General features: G+C 39.3%; 1 protein-coding gene across 4 annotated transcripts in view; it reads left to right on the top strand.

Moving 5' to 3' along the window:
• The window catches only part of STAG1 (STAG1 cohesin complex component), a 407,390-nt gene that overhangs the window by 387,639 nt on the left and 5,856 nt on the right, over positions 1–13,895 (top strand). For all 4 annotated transcript variants that reach the window (XM_034957447.3, XM_034957449.3, XM_034957448.3 and 1 more), the window contains 2 exons: positions 6,617–6,822; positions 11,955–12,129. In XM_034957447.3, coding sequence (XP_034813338.1) covers positions 6,617–6,822; positions 11,955–12,129 — 381 coding nt within the window. The remainder of the gene's footprint in view (positions 1–6,616; positions 6,823–11,954; positions 12,130–13,895) is intronic.

Raw genomic sequence — 13,895 nt, 5'->3', positions numbered from 1 at the left:
GGTGTTGAATATTAGTGGGAGTGGTTTGAAAACTTTTTCAATACAGGCATTTACAGCTATACATTTTCCTCTAAACATTACCTTAGCTGCATCTTGTAAGTTTTGGTATGTTCCATTTCTGTTTTTATTCATCTCAAAGTATTTTCTCATTTCACTTATTTCTTCTTTAACCTATTGGTTATTCAGGAGTATTTTGTTTAATTTTTATGTATTTCTGAATTTCCAGATTTTCCTTCTCTTACTGATTTCTTCATTTCATTGTGGTCAGAGATCATGCATTGTATTATTTTAATCCTTTTAAATTTATTGAGGCTTGTTTTATGGACCAACATATGGTCTTAGAGACTGTTCCATGTATCACTTGACAAAATGTGTTACCATTCTGGTTTTGATTGGAGTTTTTGTTCTGTAGATGTGTGTTCTGTCTAGTTAGCTTATAGTTTTGTTTATAGTGCTTTTCAGGTCTTCAGTGTTCTTGTTAATCTTTTGCTTAGTTGTCCTATTCATTATTGAAAGTGGGATATTGAAGTCTCCAAATATTCTTATTGAATTGTCTATTTGTCCCTTCAGTTCTGTCAGTTTTTGCTTCATATATTTTGGGGCTCTCTTGTTAGGTGTATATACTTTTTTTTTTTTTTTTTTTTTTAAGATGGAGTCTCACTCTGATGCCCAGGCTGGAGTGCAGTGGCACAATCTTGGCTCACTGCAATCTCTGCTTCCCGGGTTCCAGCGATTCTCCTGCCTCAGCCTTCTGGGTAGCTGGGACTATAGGCGCGTGACACCACACCTGGCTAATTTTGTATTTTTATTAGAGATGGGGTTTCACCATGTTGGCCAGGCTGGTCTTGAACTCTGGATCTCAAGTAATCTGCCCACCTCGGCCTCCCAAAGTGCTGGGATTACAGGTGTGAGCCACCATGCCTGGCCTGTACATACATTTTTAATTGTTACATCTTCCTGACCAGTTGAGTCTTATTCTAAAGTGTCATTCTCTAAGACATTTTTGTGTCATACTACTATAACCACTCCAGCTTTATTTTGACTACTGTTTTGCATGGTACACCTTTTTTTCCATCCTTTCACTTTCTGCCTTTGTATCTTTGAATCTAAAGTGTGTTTCATGTAGACAGCAAATTGGATCATGTGTTTTTAAATTCAACCTGACATTCTCTATTATTATACTTTTTGTTTTTTATATGTCTCCTGGAGTTTTTGTTTTTGTTTTTTGGTTTTTTTTTTTTTTTTTTTGGTTCTTTCTCCTTTACTGCCTTCTTTTATATTAAATGTATGTTTTCTAGTGTAGCATACCAATTCCTTTAATTAATCTTTAATTGTATTTTTTTAGTTATTTTCCTAGTGGCCTTACCAGGCCTTACAGTATACATCTTATCAAAATTTACTGGCCGAGTGCAGTGGCTCACACCTGTAATCCCAGCACTTTGGGAGGCTGAGGTGGGCAGATCACTTGAGGTCAAGAGTTCAAGACCAGCCTGGCCAACATGGTGAAACCCCGTCTCTACTAACAATACAAAAATTAGCCGGGCATGGTGGCACATGCCTGTAATCCAAGCTACTTGGAAGGCGAAGGTGGGAGAATTGCTTGAACCCCAGGGGCAGAGGTCGCAGTAAGCCAATATCGTGCCACTGCACTCCACCCTGGACGATAGAGTGCGATTCCGCCTCAACAAAACAAAATTTACCTAAGGTCTATCCTGATTTATTCTAAGGAAATACAGAAACTTTAATTCTATATAAATCCATTTCCTTCCTCCTATTTTGGCTATTCTTGTTACACCTAGTCCATCTATATATATTAGAAACCCAATAATAAATTGTTATAATTATACTTGAGATAATCTTTTATAGAAACTGAGAAAAGAAAGGAAAGCCAGTATGCATTTATAGAGTTTGTTATATTAATCTTCCTATTTACCATTTTTCTGGTTCTCTTCATTTCTTCCTGTGGATTTGAATTGCCATCTGGTATCATTCCTATATTCAAATACAGCTTCTCTTTCACTCACTTTTTTGTGTTTATTGTCAAATATATTACATTTCTATGTTATTGACCCAACAATACAGTAACATACATATTGTTTTATATATTTGCTTTTTAAATCAGTTAAGAGAGAAGGGATAAGTAAATATGTAATTATACTTTTGTAACTACCTACAAATTACCTTTACTGGCACTCTTTGTTTTTTCATGTAAATTCAAATTACCCTCTGGTGACATTTGCTTTCAGCTTGACTAACTTCCTTTAGTAGGCAGGTCTGATAGCAACAAATTCTCTCAGGGGTGGCTTATGCCTGTAAACCCAGCATTTTGGGAGGCTGAAGCAGGAAGATTGCTTGAGCCCAGCAGTTTGAGGTTACAGTGAGCGATGTAAGATTCTCGTTTGATAGTTTTTTACTTTCAACACTTTGACCATGTCATCCCACTACCTTCTGGCCTCCATTGTGAGCCAGGTGATAAGAATTAATCATTAATTTTATTGGATTTTCTTTGTATGTAGTGAATTACTTTTCTCTTACTACTTTCATGATTTTGTTTTTATCCTTGGCTTTCAGCATTTTTCCTATGATGAATCCATGTGTGGATCTCTTTGCATTTATCCTGTTTGGAGTTCATTGAACTTTGTGGATGTGTAAATTATGTTTTTCATCAAATTGGGCAAGTTTTTAGCCATTATTTCTCCTAAATTTTTCTGCTTTTTCGTCTGCTATCTTGGTTACTCCCATTACACATATGTCAGTATATTTAATGGTATCCCATACTTCTCTCACGCTCTGTTCGTTTTTCTTTATTCTTTTTTCTCTCTCTTCTTCAGATGGCATAACTTCTTGATATATCGTCAAATGTGGTGTTTCTTGCTTTTGTCAGCTCAAATCTACTGTCAAGCCACTATAGTAAATTTTTAATTTTGATTATACTTTCAACTGCAGAATTTCCATTTGGTTCTGTTTTAAAATTGATACTCTTTATTTCATGAGAGATATTGTCATCAAACCCACTTCTAATTAGATATGATTTTCTTTAGTTCTTTGAACATACAGGTGCTCCTGGATTTAAGATGGGGTTACATCTAATAAACCCATCATAAGTTTAAAATATTGTAAGTCAAAAATGCATTTAATACACCTAATCTACCAAACATCACAGAATAATATAGCCTACCTTTAACACGCAGAATACTTACATTAGCCTATAGTTTGATAATATCATGTAACACAAAGCCTATTTTATAATGAAATGTCAAATATACTATGAAATTTGTTGAATACTATACTGAAAGTACAAAACAGAATGATTGTATAGGTACTCAACCATTAAAGTACACAGCTAAAAGCACTATCATAAAGTAAAAAAAAATCATAAGTCAAAGCATTGTAAGTTGGGGACTTTGTATTTATAATCATTGCTTTGAAATCTTTGTGGGCCAAGGTGCTGTTGCTTGCTCTTTTATCAATGTATCCATCACATTTTCCTGTTTCTTTGTACGTCTCATAATTTTTTCTTAAATACTGGACATTTGGCCAGGTGCTGTGGCTCACACCTATAATCCCAGCACTTTGGGAGGCCAAGGCGGACCGATCACTTGAGCTCACGAGTTCAAGACCAGCCTGGGCAACATGGCAAACCCTGTCTCTACACAAATAAAAAAATTAGCTGGGCATGGTGATGTATGCCTGTAGTCCCAGCTACTCGGGAGGCTGAGGTGGGAAGATGGCTTGAGCCTGAGAGGCAGAGGTTGCAGTGAGCCAAGATTGTGCCACTGCACTCCAACCTTGGTGACAGAGTGAGACCTTATCTCAAAAAAATAAATAAATAAAAAGAACAAATATTGCAAAAATGATATCTTTTGAAACAATAATATAGCTACTCTTTACTAATTATCTGCCCCCTAGAGGTTGATATTATTTTCTCGTTGGTCATTTATTTGTTTAGTTACATGGATGAACAAACTCCAAAATCTGTTTTCTCTGCCTTGTGCAGCCTCTGATGTCTTTGCTCAGATCTTTTTTCCTTTGTTTTTATCATTTGTCTTGGCTGCTGAGGAGGTCACCCCTGGGTTAGCATAAGCCACTTACTGATCAAAGGTTGTGCTTAAACCCCTTAGCCAGTTAGGTTTACCCTTTACTGTTGGATATGTGTATGGCTTGCAGGCTGCTTTCATAATTCAGGGTATTTACTTTTTTGACCCACATTTTAGGCAGCTTGGAAGATACCTCTCTGATTATTCCTGAGAAAGGCAGCCTTGGGTGTGCAGTCTTCAGACGACCAGGGAAGCATTATTATTTTATTTTTAAGCCTGGCTTCCTAGGAGTTGCTTCTAGGTGTAAGAATAGCTGTTAGTTCAGCCAGTGTTTGGTGAGAGGTTGTATTTAAACCACTTTTGCCAGTGAAGCTTCCTCCCTGTGTTGATAGATCTGTATGTGGCTTGGGGAATGCTTTCAAGTCTGCCTCATTCCCTTCCCTTTTTTGCCCATGAGTGAATGCAGCTTAGGATATGTGCATAGCTTTCCCAACTCCCAGCACTTTTATTTTTTATTTTATTTTTTAAACCTGTTCCAAATATGCTTAATGGATAAACAGATAAACTCACAAAATTTGAAACCTATAAACAAAAGAAACTTTTAAGCATAGCAATTACTTAAGCAGATCAGTAACTATAAAATGTTATCCTTCTTTCATATAAGAAGAAATATGTGAAATGCCAAGTTAGCTCAGCAACCTATTAATAACCACCAAAGATTGGTGATAAAGCATTCTTCCAGTGCTGTGATGAAAAAAAAAAAAAATCACAGTGGAGGATTTGGTAGGCTACGTTCAAATGAATCAAAGGGAGCTACTGAAATGAAGAATCACTTGTTTTTTAGTTAAAAACAAAGGGAAACAAATCCTTCCTTTTAAAAAATAATATATATTTAAGGTGTATATATGATGTCTTGATATACATATATGTTGTAAAATGATTACAACAGTCAGTTAACAAATCCAACTCCCAGGATTGACTATGACTCCAGGAAGGTTCTTCTTGGCTGTCTCTTTCTCTGGTTTTCTCTGTTGAACTTCCGGCTGTTTTGCGCTGTCATTTGTTGCTGCTAGTGTCAGAGAACTACCAGCACCCTCTCATTTTCACTCCATCAGGATCTCTGTTGTCAACACCCTTAGGAAAGGAATTTTCTACATTTCATTCCAAATAAACAAAGTCATCACCACCACCTTCCTCCTCACTCCTCTCTCCAGCTGCAGTTTCTTCTTCATAGTCAGCCTCAGCCACCAGGGAGAACTTTAACTTTTTTGCCACTGAAATGGGGAGGAGGGCAGAATTGGATGGGATGGAACAGCATCCCTCTTCTCCCAGAATAACACCTCTGGCTCTTTGAGCAGGGGAGAGAGTAGGTAACCCCTGAGTCTCAGCTTGCCCCAGGTTTGGAATCTCTCGACAGGGACTTTGAGGTGGGGCATTCAGGGTTCCAGTGTTCTCAGCCTGCTGTGCCCAGGGTAGTGTTTTACCCCAGGAGTGGAGGCTAGGTGGGATAAAAGGAGCTTCATTTTTCCTGGTTGCTGTTCAGAATAGAACTTACACAACACAGGGCTGGGAGGTGATGAGAAATGCAAATGGTATGCTTCTTTCTTTCAGGGTAGCCTGGGAACTAGAGAGAGAGGGAACCCCCATCTTCTTGGCCACCTGCCTGGACTAGATAGAGTTTCTAAAATATAGAGCTGTAGTGGCAGGGAGAAGGAAACAAGGGAAGGGAACAGGTTGTGGATCAAATGCTACAAAACTTTTGCTGTTCTTGCCAAAATGTATTAGATTTTCTTTTTTTTTTTGAACGGAGTCTCCAGACTGTCACCCAGGCTGGAGTGCAGTGGCACGGTCTTGGCTTACTGCAACCTCCGCCTCCCGGGTTCAAGCGATTCTCCTGCCTCAGCCTCCTGAGTAGCTGGGATTACAGGTGCATGCCACCACGCCTGGCTAATTTTTTTTGTAGGGATAGGGTTTTGCCAGGTTGATCTCAAACTGCTGTCCTCAAGTGATCTGCCCACCTCGGCCTCCCAAAGTGCTGGGATTTACAGGCGTGAGTCACGGTGCCTGGCCAGATTTTCTTGAATAAATTTTTCTCCATTTGCTGTATGCCCTTAAGAGAATTGGCAAATACTTTAAATTATGGTATTTTATAATTTTTACTAGTTAAAATGTTGTTTTGCTGGAAAGAGGGCATGCCAGCCTCCTTACTCCACCATCTTAGAAATCCTGCTTTGGCTTGAACACTTTATAAGAAAACTCAATAATCTTTTTGAGCTAAACTTCTGATTTTTTTTTTAACATTGGTGTTTAAAAGCAAAGGAAGAAATATGGGAAAGACCGTACATACATACACACCCTTAGGTAATACACTCTTTTGCTTTAAAGTATCCCAAGAATATGTGAAACAAAACCTTAACTCCTCAGTCCCTCTCTTTCCAAAGGTGACCACTGTTAATAGTTTAATGTGTGTCCTTAGGTATTCTTCAGAACCTGCAGAAAGAGAGCCTCAGATTAAGAAAAAGTAAGTGATGTATGAACTGCTTCCCTGAAAATCACTGCTGTTTCTATTGTGTTTCTAGTCATTCATACCTAGAGAAATTCCTTACCGAGCAGATGATGGAAAGGAGGGAAGATGTATGGCTTCCACTCATCTCCTATAGAAATTCATTAGTCACTGGGGGTGAAGATGATAGAATGTCTGTGAACAGTGGAAGTAGCAGCAGCAAAACCTCATCAGTAAGGAATAAGAAAGGACGACCTCCACTTCATAAAAAACGAGTAGAAGGTAAGTCTGCCTTTACACTATAAGAAACAATTTGCCTGGTTTTAAAGAGATAAAGTAGCAAATAATCTTTTGAAGCAAGATAATAGTATCAGGCACATGATTTTCTTGTATATTTTATTCACAATGAGATGTTAAGGCAAAAAGGTTGAAACAGATGAAGTAAGACAGAAAAGCATCAAGGAAAAAGAAGTTGAGGAAGCATGGAGCACAAAGGAAGACAGACCAAAAGAAGAAAAAATTAGCTAGGTCTATAAAATCAATCCCCATACTATATGCCTCTAATACATTAAAATATAAAGTAAGATAGTCACAATGCTATTCTATTAAAATTCTTCCTAATATAGGTGAGATACAGGTAATTTGAGGGTAGATTTCTGCAGCAAATTGAATATACCAGAATAGTTGTTTTCCAGTTCTACCACTTGGTTGGAACAGTAAGACAGTGATGGCCTCCAGGTGTGGTGGCTCACACCTGTAATCCCAGTTACTCAGGAGACCAAGGAAGGAGGATCAGGAAATTAAGGCCAGAAATTTGAGACCAGCCTGGGAAACATAGCAAGACTCCCATCTCTAAGAAAAAAAAAAATTTAAATGGGTGGCATGCACCTGTAGTCCCAGCTACTTGGGAAGCCGAGGTGGGAGAATCACTTGAGCCCAGAAGTTTGAGGTTACAGTGAGCTATGATCATGCCACTGCACTCCAGCCTGGGCGACAGAGCAAGACTCCCATCATTTAATTTTTTAAAAAGGCAGTAATGGCTAAATCTGGTTTTATAACCCTCTTGGACTATGGGGAATGGGAAGTTAAATTGTCATGAAAATCTGATCAACAGTAGGTATTCCTATATGTTAAAAAAAAAAAAAACCTAAAAATTGCTCTATTAAAACAAAGCATTCCTGTTAAAATTACTAAGAGAAGCCTCAAAGTAAAAATGCTTATTTTCTCAAATAATCTTCATCCTTCTTCATGCTTCTAATAAATTTTCTCCAAACCAAGAGGAGGTCTGTGACCTGAGTCTTCTCTCTTGTTCTTTTTATAACTTCTTATCTTTCAGCATCTTACCTGTGCTGCCTAAAAAAATGACTAATAAAGGTTTTGCTAAAATCTGTGGCAAAATTAATTAGAATTTAAATCTAATGATTCTTTTCATTATTGGGGAAACAGTATTGACTGTTGATGAGGAGTACAAATTCTAACATCAGAGTTCCAGAATTCAGACCTGGCCTTCTCATTATCAGCTGTGCAACCTTTGAGCATATTACTTAACCCTCTAAGTTTAAATCATTCATCAAATGAAGGATTAGCAGAGTATTTATCCTGTCAGTTCCCGTGAATATTAGATACTACAAATAAACTACTTAGTATACACACAGTACTGAGCACAGTGCTTGGCACATAGGTAGCATTCAATAAATTACCTGAACGTTATCATTGTATAGTAATGCCTCATATCTATCTAGCATCAGTCAGTAAATTAGGCAGCATCTGTATTCCTTTTCTTTTTTTAACCTTGCAGCTCCAGCTCAAAGCATCTATATTTCAAAAGGAACAAAAGAATTAATATAAATGTTACTGTTCAAGTTTAACAAAATCTCCACAAAGTTTAAGATTTCCTTTCAAATTACAGCTTTGGGACTTAAAGTCTTTTTTAAAAGTCCAGAGAAAGAAAATATAAAATCTTGTCTTTGTACTGTAGGATCCTGGACTTTTCTCTAAAGAATGACTACAGGCATTTCCTTTTTTTTTTTTTTTTTTTTTGAGACAGGATCTCCCTCTGTCACCCAGGCTGGAGTGCAGTGGTGTGATCTTGGTTCACTGCAACCTCAACCTCCCAGGTTCAAACAATTCTCCTGCCTCAGCCTCCCAAGTAGCTGGGATTACAGGTGCCCACCGCCACGCCCAGCTAATTTTTGTATTTTTAGTAGAGATAGGGGTTCACCATGTTGGCCAGGCTGGTCTCGAACTCCTGACCTCAAGTAGATCCACCCACCTTGGCTTCTCAAAGTGCTGGGATTATAGACATGAGCCACTGCACCTGGCCTTTTCTTTTTCTTTTCTTTTTTTTTGTTTTAATGAGACAGGGTCTCACTCTGTCGCCCAGGCTGGGGTCTTGTCCAGCCTCAACCTCCCTGGCTCAAGCAATCCTCCCACCTCAGCCCCCAAGTAGCTGGGACTACAGGCATGTGCCACCACACCCAGCTAATTTTTGTATTTTTCGTAAAGACAGGGTTTCACCTTGTTGCCCAGGCTGGTCTTGAACTCCTGGACTCAAGCGATCCACATGCCTCAGTGTCCCAAAGTGCTAGGATTACAGGCATGAGCCATTGCGCCTAGCCATTCTTCAATGTAATATTCTTATTAGCCAACATTCATCAAATTTTTGCTAGGTACTAGGAATATGTTTTAACATGCGTTATATCATTTAATCATTTATTTGACATATTTATAAAGCACTTAAGTCAGTCTCTGGCACATAGTGAATGACGTATAAGTGTATAAATGTCTTATAAGTCAACACTGTTGTCTAAATTTTTCACAAAAGAAACTAAAGCTTAGAGATTTTAACTATCCATAATGTTCATTAGTGGTACAGTCAATATTATTTTCAAGATTAAGAGAAGCTTATGTGGAACCAGATAACCTAATTTGTTTAAATTAAAAAAAGAAAACTTTTTTGTCAATTTGAGATTTACAAAATGACTAAGATGGGTTGCATGCACAGAACCCTTAGGCTGCAGAGTTTCATCCTTCAGAGATGAAAATGAGAAAGTGTTAAAAGAAATATTTTCATTGAGGAATCTTTAAAGGATTAGAAGTATCTATTTCTATTTAAGATGAGAGTTCTCCCTGGAGTTATCCATTCATTCAGTGAGTTTCTACCAAGCGCCTTCCTAAGAACTGTGCTAAGTACTACAGATTAAGTATTAATATGCTGTGAGTGCAGATAGAGAACAGAAACAGGCTGTTTGATTTCACCATGGTCAATGCTCTGATGTGCCAAACACAGGAGGTTGTGGGAACATATAGACAGTGACCAAACTTTTAATGAATACAGGAAGATTTTCTGGAAAAGATGACATGTAGTAGACAGCTGACAGACGAGTTTACCAGGTTCAGAACCTAAGTGATAATAATCTTTTTATCATAAAATTTTAAGTGTGGTAGAGAATAAAAGTTTTGAATTAAATGTTGAATGAAATGTGTTATGAATAGAAGATGATGAAATGTGTCTAAGAAGAGATTGAGTAGTGAGCTTCAGATCAGAGGAATTACTTTAACCAGACAATGGGTAGGTATTTCCAGGCACAGAAAAGCCCATCTAGAATCTACAGGTCTAAAAAAATATCAGAAACCTGAGAAATATGAGGAGAAAGAGGATGCTCGATGGCAAAAGAGGAACCTAACACACACATCTCTGAGACTTGAGAGGAAAAGCAATAGGATTCATACTATGTATTGGGATTAAAATTCTTCAGAAGGAAAACCAAAGCAGTAATACTTTTTAAGAAGCCTTATCATATTAGAATAATTTAGAATTTTTATAGGTAGAAACTTGGCCGGGCATAGTAGCTTATGCCTTTAATTTCTGCACTTTGGGAGATGGGTGGATCGCTTGAGCTCAGGAGTTTGAGATCAGCCTAGGCAACATAGCAAAACCCCATCTCAAAAAAAAAAAAAAAAAAAACTAGGTAATATTTTATCAGGACAGTTTGTAAATAATGCTTTAATCTGCTCAAATCTTTATAAACCATCTTAGCTGGTGGCTTACACCTGTAATCCCAGCATTCTGGGAGGCTGAGGTGGGCTGCTCACTTGAGGTCAGGAGTTCCATTTCAGCCTGGCCAACATGGTGAAACCCATCTCTACTAAAAATACAAAAATTAGCTGGACATGATGGCAGATGCCTGTAATCCCAGCTACTTGGGAGGCTGAGGCAGGAGAATCACTTGAACTTAGGAGGCGGAGGTTGAAGTGAGCCAAGATCGTGCCACTGTACTACAGCCTGCGACAGAGTGAGACTCTGTCTCAAAAAATATATATATATTTATAAACCATTTTCATAAGTTCTGAAAGAAAAACAGTTCGTAGCCCCTGGAAAACTTAAGTTTTACAGAGATAATTTATATACATGACAAATTACATAACCTGCTAATGCAGTATAGTGTATAATTAAGTCCTAAGTGAGTATGAATGACTGTATTTCCTCTAGAAATTAAAAGAGAAGCCTGGGCGTGGTGGCTCATGCCTATAATCTCAGCACTTTGGGAGGCCGAGGTGGGCGGATCACCTGAGGTCAGGAGTTCGAGACCAGACTGGCCAACATAATGATACCCCGTCTCTCCTAAAAATATAAAAATGAGCTGGGCGTGGTGGCGGGCACCTGTAATCCCAGCTACTCGAGACGCTGAGTCAGGAGAATCGCTTGAACCTGGGAGGCGGAGGTTGCAGTGAGTCGAGATCACGCCACTGCACTCCAGCCCGGGCGACAGAGTGAGACTCCGTCTTGAAAAAAAAAATTTAAACAAAGAATGGTAAGTGGGGGGTTGGGTAGGGGTAATCAGGGAAGGCTTCCCTGAAGTACAGAGGCATGAAAATGGTGAACCTTTCAACCCATCTCCACATGTATAACCTGGCAAGAAGTTATTGACCAGTGTCTAGTTGTGCAAGGGGATTTGCTTATTTCTCCACAAAAGCCAGTCAGACTTTAATTACTACTGCCTGGGACCCCTACGAGGCCCAGGAAATAGGCCCTTTATTGCTTGAACAAAGAAAAGAGGAGAGGTCTCTGGCTGGCTGCAATCTTCCCCTTCTAGGATGAATGAATCTTTAGAGATGGAGGGCCTTAAAGAGATGATGATGTGATGATAGCTAACATTCAGTGGTTACATACATTACCTCATTTAGTCCCTACAACTTCGTGAGGTTAGGTAATGTGTCCCCATTGTATGTATGAGAAAACTCAACTTTGGAAGTTTAATGACTTATACAAAGTCATGTAAGTAAGTGGTGGAACTGAGATTTAAAGTAGGCAGTCTGACTGCAGAGCCACACTCTTCACAAGTCTATGGTATGACTGCTACCAGAGTTCACTCCACCCACGACATTGTGTGACCTTAACTGGAATTTTACAGATGAGAGTCTGGATAACACATGGCTAAACAGGACTGACACCATGATTCAGACTCCTGGCCCCCTGCCAGCACCACAACTCACATCCACTGTACTGCGGGAGAACAGTCGGCCCATGGGAGACCAGATTCAAGAACCTGAGTCTGAACATGGTTCTGAACCAGACTTTTTACACAAGTAAGTAGCAAAAATTTGTCTTTTTCGCAAAAAGCCTTTAAAGAAAGTAAAACTATTTAAGAAAAACTTTATTTGTTCATCAGAACATATTGCTGGTCAGTTCATGATAAGCCACAAACGGAGGGTAAACACTTCATGTGAGAAGAGCTATAAAAAGTCTGTAAACATTGTTGAAGATACCAGTTCCTGGAAGTTTACAGACCTTTAAATGTACGGTGTCTCACCAGGTGCTAATTTCAGTTGGCATGTGCATTTTCATTGGGCAGGTCTGTTTCTTCTCAGGGACTTACCAAGAAATGCAGGTTACTTCCTAGGCAAGAAAACCTGTAAGAGCCTATATTAAGTTGTCAGTAGTCTGGACACCAAATAAATAGACTGTATTAGCTTTATCATCCATTTAATTAATATTTTGTCTTGTTACATTTTAAACTCAAACTTCTCATGGATTAAGAATTTTTAAGATCTTACTTGATAAATTCTGAGAATAGTTGCCCTCAAAGAGAAAATCAAGGTCTTACCTTTCCTCCATGCTAGTAATTAAAATGTTTTCTAGTACACAGACCTCTGAAAATTGTAGAGAAGGCAGAGGGTGATGGCGTGTTTTGCTTATAAAAATCTTATTGTTGTTTTCCATCCAACTTTGAAATTCTTTGAGCTCCTCACTTGTGTTTCTGTGTATAGTTGGGTAATGCTGTGAATTACTCTGATGGATAAGAGGGAGAACTCTCATTTGAACTCAACAAATTTAGTTAGGTTGAAAATAGAGACAGTGTTAGAAGTATCAAATCCTGGGTTTTCATAAGGCCCCTTTGCTCTAAGGGATCAGCCTTCAAACCCAAGAGGATACTCACTGTCACCCATGGTATAACTGGGCATTCTTGTGCTGCCAAGTATCCTAGAAGGTGGTTTGCCTTATGGCAAGCATCCCAAGATGGGTGACCTAACCAATATCCCTACCCCTCTTCCTACAGGGTGGGTTTCTCCTTGTTTTAGCAGCCTGCCTTGCCCCTCTGACCCTACCATTTGTCATTCCCTGTGGCCATGGTCTGCCTTCTTTTCCCTGCTCCAGGTTTATAGGTTTAATCAAGGTGGTGGCCCCACATGATATAAAGACAGCTACTTAGAGACAACTTCATGTGACAGTTTGTATTGGCTAAAAAACCACTAAAGTTTACATCCTATAAATGTATGGGTATGGTGGCACACGCCTGTGATCCCAACTATTCAGGAGGCTAAGGAATGAGAATTGCTTGAACTCGGGAGGCAGAGGTTGCAGTGAGCCAAAATCGCACCACTGCACTCCAGCCTGGGTGACACAGACTCTGTCTCAACACCACCACCAAAAAAGAAAATTAGCCAGGCGTGGTGGCGCATGCCTGTGATCCCAGCTACTCGGAAGGCTGAGGTGAGAGCAACACTGGAGCCTGGGAGGCAGAGGTTGTAGTGAGCTGAGATCATGCCACTGCACTCCAGCCTGGGTGACAAGAGAGAGAACCTGTCTTAAAAAAAAAATTCCTGGCTGGGCGCGGTGGCTCATGCCTGTAATCCCAGCACTTTGGGAGGCCGAGGCAAGTGGATCACAAGGTCAGGAGATCGAGACCATCCTAACTAACATGGTGAAACCCCACGTCTACTAAAAATACAAAAAATTAGCTGGGTGTGGTGGCGCACGCCTGTAGTCCCAGCTACTCGGGAGGCTGAGACAGAAGAATCCCTTGAACCAGGGAGGCGGAGGTTGCAGTGAGCCAAGATTGTGCCACTGCACT

This window comes from Pan paniscus, chromosome 2 (genome assembly GCF_029289425.2).
Source record: "Pan paniscus chromosome 2, NHGRI_mPanPan1-v2.0_pri, whole genome shotgun sequence".
Taxonomy (NCBI): Eukaryota; Metazoa; Chordata; class Mammalia; order Primates; family Hominidae; genus Pan; species Pan paniscus.
The sequence above is the reverse complement of the archived record's forward strand: the minus strand, read 5'-3'. Positions and strand labels throughout refer to the sequence as shown.